At 43.8% G+C, this 12,988-nt stretch overlaps 1 protein-coding gene across 2 annotated transcripts in view; it reads right to left on the bottom strand.

The window, feature by feature from the left end:
• Positions 1-12,988, bottom strand: part of LOC144685779 (semaphorin-4B-like) — a 99,680-nt gene that overhangs the window by 67,689 nt on the left and 19,003 nt on the right. For both annotated transcript variants that reach the window (XM_078550650.1, XM_078550649.1), the window contains exon 2: positions 305-462. In XM_078550650.1, coding sequence (XP_078406776.1) covers positions 305-462 — 158 coding nt within the window. The remainder of the gene's footprint in view (positions 1-304; positions 463-12,988) is intronic.

A 12,988-nucleotide genomic window follows, 5' to 3' on the forward strand; every position in this document is an offset into this window, starting at 1 on the left:
ACAACTCACCAGAACACTGGTCCCAGCACAGTTCAGGTGAAAACCATCCCAACAGTTTAGCTCCCACTTTCCCCAGTACTGGTGCTAGTCCCTGTGAATCAAAACCCATTTCTCCCACACCAGTCTTTGAGTCATGCATTCATCTCTCTAACTTTATTTACCCTACGCAAATTTGCTCATAGCTCAAGTTCTGCTTTATAAGTTAGCTAATTTACTGACCTCACAATTGACCAGAATTTCGATAAGCATGGAACCCCTTCCATTCCTGCAGATACAAGATGATCAAGAACCACAGCTTACTCACCACTGTCTTAAGCTCTTGGGTCACTGCGGTAAGGCTAAGAGCAAACACGGTGCCTCTGGCTCCCACATACAGCGTGTTCTTCCTACTTCCCAGCAGGAAAGCCGTGTAATCAGATACTTGCTCCTTAGAGAAGCTCTGGATTATGGGTACGTGGAGGTCTGCAGTACAAAGAAGGTTGTGAGAATAATTCCTTTCCTGTAAAACATGTTTAATTAAAAGTACCAAGAGAGTTACCCTTCAGCTAGTGCTGCTGAACCTGGTCTGGCATTTTAATGCTAGTGCATTAAAATTACATTGAAAATCTCTTAAATGTGAAATTATGAACAACTGGAGAATGCTATTGCATTGAACGAAATAAAATAAGTTTAGACAAAAACACACATACCCTATATTCATGTTACCCATTTATAAACACACACATTTCCTCTGTACTACAACAGATAGAGGAACATTTGTATGTCTGTAATTATAGTAGGTAGAAGGTCCATGTGTAATTGTGAGCGTGCACTTCCCATACTACACACAGTAAGTAACTAACTGGATTCAATGATAGCAGTCAACAGGGTGACAATTTGGGCTCACCCTACCTGTGTACCTTAATGTCCTGGGCTGTCTGTGGGATCAGCATAATGAGTTAAAACAGCTTTCAACTTTGCTGAACAAAGTGAAGCAGGATGAAGGCAAGGATGAGGAATTGATGGACTTGTGAAGGTCATTTATTCATTTCTTGAGGGTCTGGAGGGGATGTTGTTCTGGTCACAGGCAATGACACATGGTTGCATTCTACTCAGATCAGGAGAAATAACAATGAAAGCCACTTAAACTTTAACTAGTTATTATTAATTATTAGCTACCGGAGAACGCTAGTGCATTGAATACAGTAAAAGAAGTTGAGACACACACACATCCACTTTATGTCTAGATGGTCTGGAGAGATCTTGTTCTGGTCACTGTGTTTATGGTAATAAAGTGATTGAACACATAGAACCTAGGAGCAGGAGTAGGCCATTCAGCCCCTCAAGCTTGCTCCGCCATTCAATATGACCATGGCTGATCCTCTCTCTCAATGCCATATTCCCATTTTCTCTCCATACCCCTTGATGCCCCTAATATCCAAAAATTTATCAATTTCTTTCTTGAATATACTCAGTGGCCCGGTCTCCACTGCCTTCTGTGGTACAGAATTCCACAAGTTGACCACCCTCTGAATGAAGAAATTTGTTCTCATCTCAGTCCTAAATGGCCTGCCCCATATCCTGAGATTGTGGCCCCTGGATCTAGATTCCCCAACTAGGGGAAACATCCTCCCTGCATCTAGTATGCCTAGCCCTGTTAGAATTTTATATGTTTCAATCAGATCCCTTCTCATTCTTCTAAACTCAAGTGAATACAAGCCCAGTCAAACCAATCTCTCCTCATACGACCGTGCTGTCATCCCCGGTATCAGCCTAGTGAACCTTCGCTGCACTCCGTCAATAGTAGGTATATCCTTTCTTAGGTAGGTAGGCCAAAACTGCATGCAATACTCAAGGTGTGGTCTCACCAAAGCCCTGTATAACTACTACTTCTGAACTCAAAACCTCTTGCAATGAAGGCCAACATACCATTTGCCTTCCTAATTGCTTGCTGCACCTGCCTATTTACTTTCATTAACTGGTGTACAAGGACACCCAGATCCCATTGTACATCCACATTTCCCAATATATCACCACTTAAATAATACTCCACCTTTCTGTTTTTCACACCAAAGTGTATAACTTCACAGTTATCCACATTATACTGCATCTGCCATGTGCTTGCCCAAACACACAACTTGTCTAAATCGCCCTGAAGCCTCTTTGCATCCTCCTCACAACCCCATCCAGTTTTGTCTCAACAGCAAACTTGGAAATATTGTATCTGGTTCCCTCATCCAAGTCATTTATATGTATTGTGAATTGCTGGGGCCCAAGCACTGATCCCTGTGGTACACCACTAGTCCCTGCCTGCCACCCAGAAAAAGAAACATTTATTCCCACTCTCTGTTTCTGGTCTGTCAACCAATTCTCAATCCTTGCCAGTATAGTACCCCCAATCTCATGTGCTTTAATTTTGCCCAATAGCGCCTTTTATGGGACCTTATCAAAAGCCTTCTTGAAATACAATACACTGCATCCACTGGTTCTCCCTTATCCATCTTACTAGTTACATCCTCAAAAAACTCCAGTAGATTAGTTAATCCTGATTTCCCTTTCATAAACCCATGCTGACTTTGTCTATTCCCGTTAATGCTTTCCAAGTGTTCTGTCACCACGTCTTTTATAACAGACTCTAGCATTTTCCTCACTACTGATGTTAGGCTAACTGGTCTGTAATTCTCTGTTTTTTCTCTCCCTCCTTTTTTAAATAGTGGGGTTACATTTGCCACCCTCCAATCTGTAGGAACTGCTCCAGAGTCTATAGAATTTTGGAAGATGACCACCAATGCATCCAATATTTCCAGGGCCACTTCCTTAAGCACTCTGGGATGTAGATTATCAGGCCCTGGGGATTTTTCAGCCTTTAACCCCATTAATTTCTCTAGCACTATTTTTTTTACTAATACTGATTTTCTTCAATTCCTCCCTCTCACTAGACCCTTGGTTCCCTAACATTTCTGGGAAATTATTTGTGTCCTCTGTTGTAAAGATAGAACCAAAATGAGTGTTCAATTCTTCTGCCGTTTCTTTGTTCCCCATTATAATTTCCCCCGTTTCTGATTGTAAGAGACCTACATTTGTCTTCGCTAATCTTTTTCTCTTCACATATTTATAGAAGCTTTTACAGTCAGTTTTTATGTTCCCTGCAAGTTTACTCTCATATTCAATTTTCCCCTTCTTGAAGAACTTAAGTGGACCATGTAACTATGGTAATAGCACCATTGCAAGAGGTTGAAAATGGACTAAGTACATTTCTTGTCTGCATGTTAATCTGATGCAATTTTTATGTGTCTTTTGATGTGTTGCGATGTAACATTAGTAGCATGAAATGTAAAACCGGTATCAAAGTTTTGAGTAAATCACTGTTTTCTGTAGTGAGGCTGGGATCATGTACCTGAATTCTTAGAGTGATTCAGAACTTAATAATAAAGAATCATATAATCATGGTGGAATCATCTGGTACTTAACTGAGTATTCATGTTGGATTGTGTAAGATGTGTGTTGGCATCAGATAGGTTCTGTTTAATGAATTTTAAATGCCCAGTACTTGAAGGTAACAAGGTGAACAGATGATGGGTGTTGTGTTGTTAATTATACTCAATTGTATATCAGCCAGCATTGGCTGTCTCCTTCTGTGCTTAGCGGGCATTGTGGGGACTGGGGTGCTTTATAGACAACACCGCCACCCCCCCATCCCCCACTGATCACCTTTTGGTTTAATGTTTGTTAGTTTCCTTTAACATTTGACTTTCTGTTTGTAGTGCCCCTTTAAGGGGCTGCATCTTATTTTGTCCCTCATTTAGTTGAATTGGTTTCATTAAAAGATGAGCACTGGCTGTCCCTTTCGCGCCCACTGGGCACTGTGGACACTGGGGTGTTTTATAGACCCCTTTGATCACATTTTGGTTTAATGTTTGTAAGTTTCCTTTAACATTTGACTTTCTGTTTGCAGTGTCCCTGTAAGGGGCTGCATCTTATTTTGTCCTTAGTTTTTCTTAATTTAGTTTAATTGGTTTCATCAAAAGAAAAGCACTGGCTGTCTGGTGTGTTAGAGGGAATAAGTTTGCTCTGTAGTGGGCAATAAAGATTCTCTACCTAAGCATCCAAGTCTCTTTTATCCTTCACATCCAGGCTTGGGAGTTAGCCAACAAAGTGCTCATTAAGATCTGGTTCTGCGTTTGTCACAACTGATGCCTGTGTGCTCTGCTGTTTAAAGTACCAAAAAAAAAGAACAGGAAAGCAGTTCCAACAAATAGAACCCATTTAAGATTCTTTGGTTACTGTTCCTATTACTAGTGTGAGTACAGAATGCCATTCATACAATGGATAGGTTTTTATTTCCTGTAACAGCTGTTATTCTAACCCACAGCCATACATCCTCAGTATGTAGTAGCTGTCACTGTAATTGCTGCACATATATCCATTATGTTATATAAGACACATTCTTGCAAGAATATTGAACTCTCATTGACATCAGAAAAGCTTGGGTTCAAGTTGAACTTTTGCCCACATCTTGTGTATTATACACCATTGTAGTTTTACACTGAAGAATTTTAAGAGACAATATGTAATGGAAAGTGTCAGATTTTTCTTTGGATGTCTGTCAAGTCTGCTGCAGCCCATCTGAAATACATTTGCAGCAGGCAAGATAACTGGACAGTTACTAGTGTAGTTCCTGGGAGGGGCAGCACATTGAATGTCCTGTGGGAACTGGATAGGAATCTAGCTCAGACAGGGAATACAGTTCTGATCTCCAATGGGACTCTGGGAAAAGCAGTCTATCTGAACTCCTGTTTAAACTTTGAATCCATTTCAGATGGAGAACATGTGGGACTTTGCGGCATAGTCAGTCAGTCAGAACATAGCTCTTAAATAACCAGGTTGCAGTCTCTTTATAACTACTTTTAGCTGCTCAGTTGTTGAACATATAGTTTGAAATTGCCTTTTGTGGTTTCAGTGAAATCATAAAACTCTCAATTGCTCTGCCAGGGTAATGTTCTGGGTATGGATGCAACAGTCCATATGAAAGAAGTTTAAAGTTATGAAAAGACGGGACAAAGTGGATAGAAGCAGACTGTTTTCAGTAGTTGAGGGGTCTGGAATGAGAGCGTAGGTACAAAATTAAACGCAGGAAATTTAGAACAGAGGGCATCAGAAAACTTTTCATGCAGAATGAGAGGCTGTAAAACTCGTTTCCATATGGTTGAGGCAGAAATTATATCAATGTTCTATATTAGCTTGGAGAAGTGGATGAAGGAAAGAGTATATAGGGATATAGGAACAGGCTGGGTAAATGCAATTAGAGCTAGTTGCTTGCATGGTGAGTAAATGCAGTACAGGCTGGTCGGACATAATGGCCTGACAACCTGTTCGAATTTCTATGTGTGTTTATAAGGATCCCCAAGACAAAGGACGCTAAATTAGTCAGGATCTTGTTCCCAACTGTAATGCCTAATGGGCTTGAGATGAGGATAGGAGTAGGCTTAGCTGTGAAGATCCCCAGAGTTGAAAAGCCCAGCAATCATCATACAGTTGATTCACACAAGGTACCAAGACATTACTGCTTTGTGACCATACCCCAGTCTGACTCACTGCCTTCAATAAAGTGGTTGGAAATCTAGAGAGCTATGCTAGACACCAGGGCTGGGATTTTGTGCGCAGACATGATTCTTGCCCACTGGTCAGAGAACCGGTGGGAAACCCCCTTCAGTTCCATGGGGGACACCCGATGGAATCAAGTGCCCTTAAAGCCACTTAATTAGCCGCTGTTGGGCCTTCCCTGCGATTGAGGTCCATGGCAGCAGAAGTGCTGCCTGACAAGAGATGCTGGCCGATAAGAGGCCGACAGCTCGTCATTGCCCCCAGCACCAGGGAAGTGCTGACTGCTGTCGTCACTGCACCCACCCGAGGCACAGGATTGTGGAGAACTCAGAACACAGCTGAGTGAAAGCAGGATGGGGGACATGGAGTGGGGGTCACGGGAGGGGAATTGGGGGGTCGGAGGCAAGGGCTGGGGTGGGTGCTGTTATCAGCAGCCACTCCCCTGCCCGATACCAGGTCCCTCAATGAGGCACAGAATGCCTGGCCACAAGGGAACAACCCCAACCCCCCCCAACCCTGTTTCCGGAGGACGCTGGAAAACCCAACAGGTTTTGCTAGGCGGCCTTCTGAAGGCGCGGGAGAACGATGTGACCTCCAATTGACCCCTGAGGCACCGCTAAGTTGCGATGGGCTCAAGATTAATGGGTGTCAATAGGCTCATTAATGAGCCTAATTGACATTCGCCATCAGCCAGGAATCCCGCGTCAGTCCCTTCCACCCTCCAACTTCATCGGGGAGCTTTTCCTGCCACCCGACGACTGATGAGGAGCCTCTCCCATGATTAAGTGGGCCCAGCCACTGTGGTTCCCTCTGCGATGGGCTGCATTGAGCCCCTGCTGTTTCTAGATAATAGGATCTCATGAGGGAGTATAAAGTGCTAAAGTCGACACCGTGTAACTAGCAATTTTTCTCTCTTTGCAATGTATTATGGTTAACACACCCATTCGGTGGTGGGGGGGGGGATTCCATTCCTGCAAGATCTCGCGAAGGGCAAAATCGCAATTGGCAAACACAGTTTATAATGGGACTGAATTCGATGTGTTCCTGCCATCCAGCATTTTTACATTAATGAAGTCAATAAAAACTTTTTTTTTGGATTAAGTTGAAGACAATTTTGAAGAAATTGTTTGTCAACACAAGAAAACAAAAACAAGTTACAACTTTTCAATTACAGAATACAGTACATACGTGTCGTACAACTTATAATTCACAGTACTGTACATTACTGTGCACATGCACATGGAGACTGCACATGCGCTGTAAAGGGACATTTGCAGTGTGCACTTTCTTCGAGGTAAAGAGGACAAATAGCAATTTTTAAAATAGTTTCTGAAGAACTTTATAAAGTAATTTCTATACTAACTTTCAGGACCATGTGCAGAAACTTTAAATGTTCGCTTGTGTAGGTGCTGTTTAGTTTGTGAGCAGTATTTTAATGGCTGGAGGCAGGGGATTGGTAACACTTAGAGTTTCAATATTTCTAAGTGTGCAGTGACACCAGTGCTTTAAGAGGGTCCAAAAATGTGATATTTACCACCTGTTAAGCAGGTGTGTGCTGTTTAAATGCCACTGTGAACTTGTGGCATCTGGATTGTCATATTTTTAATCGCGGATGAGTGACTTTTCAGGGGCGCGAACCACGGTTGGATACACAGAGTTGCGCGGGTAAAAAAAATCGCGATGGGGGAATGTGAACGGCAGAAGTTGACTGTAATAGTGAGGAGGGGAGGGGAGAACAGAGGGGAGGGGGGGGGAGGGAAGGGAGAGGGGGGAGGGGAGGAGGGAAGGGAGAGGTGTGGAGAGGAGGGGAGGGGTGAGGGAGGGGAGAGTGGGGAGGGATGGGGAGGAGGGAGGGGAGGGTGAGCGAGGTGGGGAGGGCGGAGGGGAGACTGGGAGGAGGGAGGGAAGGGTAGGGGGGATGGGGGCAGGAGGCTGGGAAGGGGGGTAGGGAGGGTAGTGGGGGAGGGCAGGGTGTGGGACAATGTAGGGTGTGAATTGGGGTAAGGGGTAGAGAGGGGAGGGTTGTGGGGAAGGGGGAGTAGAGAGGAGGGAAGATGCAGGCAGGGAAGGGGTGGGGGAGGGGAGGGGTGAAAGGGGTGGGGTGGAGGAAGGGGAAAGGGAGGGGGATAGGGGAGGGGAGAGGAGGGGGAAGGAAGGGGAAGGGGAGCGTGAGAGGGTGGAGGAGGGACGAGAGGGGGGTCAGGAGGGGAGAGGGGAAGGATAAAGGGAAGGGAGGGGTGAGTGATTGGAGGGTGAGGGGAGGGGGAGTGGCGGTGTGATACTAGGAAGTCTGTTACACTGGACAGCTGTCTCAAAAATATACCAACTTGTGAAGAAAGACTAACTTATTCTTCCACCACAAGCACTTATTGCAAGTAACATGGCAGAAGTAAAGTTCTACAGCATAGAAAAAGGCCCTTTGGCCCATCAAGTCTGTGCTGGTCAAACAAGTACCTAACTATTCTAATCCCATTTTCCAGCACTAGGCCCATAGCCTTGTATGCCATGGCATTGCAAGTCCATATCCAAATACTTTTTAAATGTTATGAGGGTTTCTGCCTCTACCACCCTTTCAGGCAGTGAGTTCCAAATTTCCACCACCCTCACATTCCCTCTAAACCTCCTGCCCTTTACCTTAAATCTATGCCCCCTGGTTATTGATCCCTCCACCAAGGGGAAAAGTTCCTTCCTGTCTACCCTATCTATGCCCCTCATAATTTTATACACCTTAATCATGTCCCCCCCTCAATCTCCTCTGCTCCAAGGAAAATAACCCCAGTCTATCCAATCTCTCCTCATAACTAAAACTCTCCAGCCCAGGCAACATCCTGGTAAATCTCCTCTGCACTCTCTCTAGTGCAATCACATCCTTCCCATAATGCAGATTCCAGAACTGCACACAATACTCTAGCTGTGTCCTAACCAGCATTTTATACAGTTCCAGCATAACCTCCCTGCTCTTATATTCTATGCCTTGGCTAATAAAGGCAAGTATCCCATATGCCTTCTTAACCACCTTATCTACCTGTCCCACTACCTTAAGGAACCGGTGGACATGCACACCAAGGTCCCTCTGATCCTCGGTACTTCCCAGGGTCCCACCATTCATCGTGTATACCCGTGCCTTGTTCGTACTGCCGAAGTGCATCACCTCACTTGTCCATATTAAATTCTATTTGCCACTGATCAGCCCATCTGACCAGCCCGTCTATATCCTCCTGTAATCTAAGGCTATCCTCCTCATTATTTACCACCCCACCAATTTTCGTGTCATCCGCAAACTCACTGATCAACCCTCCTACATTTAAGTCTAAATCATTTTTATATACCACAAACAGCAAGGGACCCAACACCGATCCCTGTGGAACCCCACTGGACACAGGCATCCAGTCACAAAAACATCCCTTGACCATCACCCTCTGCTTCCTATCACTCAGCCAATTCTGGATCCAATTTGCCAAATTGCCTTGGATCCCATGGGCTCTTACCTTCGTTATCAGTCTCCCATGCGGGACCTTGTAAAAAGCCTTGCTGAAATCCTAGTAAACTACATCAAATGCATTGCCCACATCTACACACCTGGTCACCTCTTTGAAAAATTGAATCAAATTAGTCAGACATGACCTCCCCGTAACAAAACCATGCTGACTGTCCTTAATTAATCCCTGCCTCCCCAAGTGAAGGTTAATTCTGTCCCTCAGAATTGCTTCCAATAGTTTCCCCACCACTGAGGTTAGACTGACTGGCCTGTAGTTCCCTAATTTATCCCTTCCTCCCTTCTTGAATAACGGTACCACATTGGCTGTCCTCCAATCCTCTGGCACCTCTCCTGTGGCCAGAGAGGTATTGAAAATTATTGCCAGCGCCCCTGCTATCTCCTCCTTTGCCTCACTCAACAGCCTGGGATACATTTCATCCGGGCCTGGAGATATATCTACTTTTAAGCCTGCCAGACCACTTAGAAGCTCCTCCCTTTCTATGCTAATTTCTTTAATCATATCACAGTCCTTCTGACTGATTTCCATACCTACGTCATCCCTCTCACTTGTGAACACTGACACAAAGTATTAATTTAGAACCTTACCTACGTCTTCCAGCTCCACACACAAGTTAACACTATGGTCCTCAATGGGCCCTACTCTTTCCCCAGTTATCCTCTTACTCTTAATGTACTTGTAAAATAACTTTGGATTTTCCTTTATTTTACCTGCCAATGTTTTTTCATGCCCCCTTTTTGCTCTCGTAATTTCCTTTTTAAGTTCCCCCCTACACATTCTATAGGGCTTCCGCTGTTTTAAGCCCTCGGTATCTGCCATAAGCCCCTCTTTTTCTCTTTATCCAATCTTATATATCCCTTGACATCCAGGGTTCCCTTGGTCCCACCCTTTGTCTTTACTGGAATATGTTGGCCCTGTACTCTCCCTATTTCCTTCTTGAATGAGTCCCACTGCTCACGCAGATTTACCTAAAAGTAGCTGCTCCCAGCCCACTCTGGCCAAATCATATCTCATCTTTTTAAAATCGGCCTTCTCCCAATTTAGAACTCTGATTTCTGGCCCATCCTTGTCCTTTTCTATAACAACCTTGAATCTAACGGAGTTATGATCACTATCTGCAAAATGCTCCCCCACTGATACCTCCACCACTTGCCCGGCTTCATTCCCTAAAATTAAGTCCAGGACCGCCCCCTCTCTTGTAGGTAGCAGAGGATGAACTTTAAGCTTTGATGACTGATTGCCGTGTGTGAAGTTATTTTGTCTCAATCCTCTGAGGGAAAAGAAGTGTACTGCTGCTAACAATTTAAGTTATGGAAAGTTGGAAGGACAGTGCAAAATCGCAAGTTTTGACTATCCACCAATTTTCTCTGAGCCTGGACCATATGAGCAATGGAAGGTTGGAGCCAGTCACAAATAAAGCTACACAAATCAGTTCCCTGAACACAGAGTTTCTGATTTAAAAAGTTGCTGCCAACCTTTTACTTGGGGAGGGTTGGGGAAGGGATTTTAATGGATCTGGAGACTATCTTTTGTGTTTCAGCTCCAATTCACTCATGGAGGTTAAATGGAACCAGATTTGGACATTTTAAAAAATGAGATAATGACATTTTTATCCTCTAGAATTACAGGGTCTGTAATTCTAACTAGTCCATCGCTAACACAGTGGCCAAATACAGGGAAGGGAAATCCCCTTATAAATCCGCATTGGGAGCAACTTTACCATGTCTCTCCATGTAGATCCATCTTCAGCATCAGTTATTTATGGACCAAGACTACCGTAACGTACCTCCCTCACTGGTCTCAACTCCATGCCAGTGGGACAAACTTATATACATTCACATCCAATGTACCGCTGCCACAAGAAGGACAAGAGTAGCAATGTCATACCAGCTCCTATACTGCTCCAAGTCACACACCATTGTGATTTGGATATATTTCACCGTGCCTTCATTGTCCCTGGGTCAAAATCTTGGCAATTCCCTACATGCAGGAGCACCATTGCCCCAAGCTCTGCAGCAGCTGCAAAAGGTGCCCCAGCACCACTATGGTAACTTATTAGGGTAATGTTTTTTTTTCTGTAGAAGTATTCATGTGGCATCCACGTTACATTGTTTTTTTTCTTTGTTAAACATTTTACATCATCTGTTTACACAAAGCAAAAAGTACAGGAGCAAAGGAAGCTTGACGCATTATAGTTCAGCAACGAATTATATTTTACCGACTTTGAATCACTTCTGGGATTATCTTTTCTTCTGGGGCTGACTTTACCTTATTGCAGGACTTAGTCTAGAGCTTTATAAATGTTCATTCTCTGCTGGCAGTTCAACTTTTTGGGAAAGCACTGGCACCAACCTGACCATGTCAAAAGTGGTAGAGGACCGTTCTAGTCATGTACCAAAGCAGGAACTTTGGGAACAAGAGATCCGGCAGTAATTTACTGGCAGCAGCACCATTTCTGAAGCCAGAAAATGGCAAGTTGCTGACTCTGACCTATTACTCAGCAATCTTTCTCATTCTGATTTGCAATCGGCCTCTGCGTTTATTTTTGTAAATTTACCAAAATCAGCATGACTGATAAGAGGAAGTTCCTTCATACAATTTATATATACTTAATAACAGGAACAAAGGACACAGAAGTGCCTTAATATACTGCAGTTGCCTGGGACAGTACTGGCTTGCACCAGCAATCCATCACACAATAGGTTTCCAGTCATGATTTGTGTACACGGTGAGCCCCATGAAAATTTTGAGACAATCCTGGTGACCCCAATCCTAAACACAGAAGGCCAGTGTCTGCCCCCAAAGAAAAATAGTCCTGTGAATTGTAGAATTCTGAAATAACGTTACTATGCCTACATACATTAAAATCTCGATAGTACTCTCGGAATACCACGTTTAGAGGCCAGTCCAAGATGGGCAAAAATTTTAGCAACATTTCATACCAGTGAAGCCCTGCACATATTCCGTAAAGTAGGCAGATGATATTTTTGAAAATTGAGTCAGAATGATACAACTGTAACTGTACTACCAGTTCTGGGTGCTTAGGGATTCGTGCCAATCTGAAAGGATTGCCAGGGAGGGGTGTGCAGTATGTTTAGATAAATACCTTACATTGTAGCTTGCAGCACTCAGGTGATCTCTGATGTCATCATATGTAAATAAACGTTTAGGGCAGTAACCATTTTACACACCACATGGAACAAAGTGTCAGAAATGTAAAACTGGGATTGAATGGATTTTGACAGCCGTAAAAAAGCAAGCAGATGTGGAAAAAATGCAGAGAATAACTAAAACTTCAGGCTAAGATAAAAGCACAAAACTGCGGATGCTGGAAATCCAAAACAAAAATAAAAATACCTGGAAAAACTCAGCAGGTCTGGCAGCACCTGTGGAGGGGAACACAGTTAATGTTTCGATTCCGTATGACTCTTCAACAGAACTAAGGAAAAATAGAAAAGGGGTGAAATATAAGCTGGTTTAAGGGGTGGGGGGTGGGACAAGTAGAGCTGGATAGAGGGCCAGTGATAGGTGGAGATAGCCAAAAGATGTCATAGACAAAAGGACAAATAGGTGTTGAAGGTGGTGATATTATCTAAAGGAAAGTGCTAATTAAGGGTAGAAAGCAGGACAAGCAAGGTACAGATAGCCCTAGTGGGGGTGGGGTGGGGAGAAGGAATCGAGAAAGGCTAAACGGTAGAGATAAAACAATGGATGGAAATACATTTAAAAATAATGGAAATAGGTGGGAAAAGAAAAATCTATATAAATTATTGGGAAAAAAAGGGGGCGGGGGGATCAGAAAGGAGGTGGGGACGGAGGAGAGAGTTCATGATCTAAAATTGTTGAACTCAGTATTCAGTCCGGAAGGCTGTAAAGTGCCTAGTCGGAAGATGAGGTGCTGTTCCTCC

Source organism: Cetorhinus maximus, chromosome 10 (genome assembly GCF_964194155.1).
Source record: "Cetorhinus maximus chromosome 10, sCetMax3.hap1.1, whole genome shotgun sequence".
NCBI lineage: Eukaryota > Metazoa > Chordata > Chondrichthyes > Lamniformes > Cetorhinidae > Cetorhinus > Cetorhinus maximus.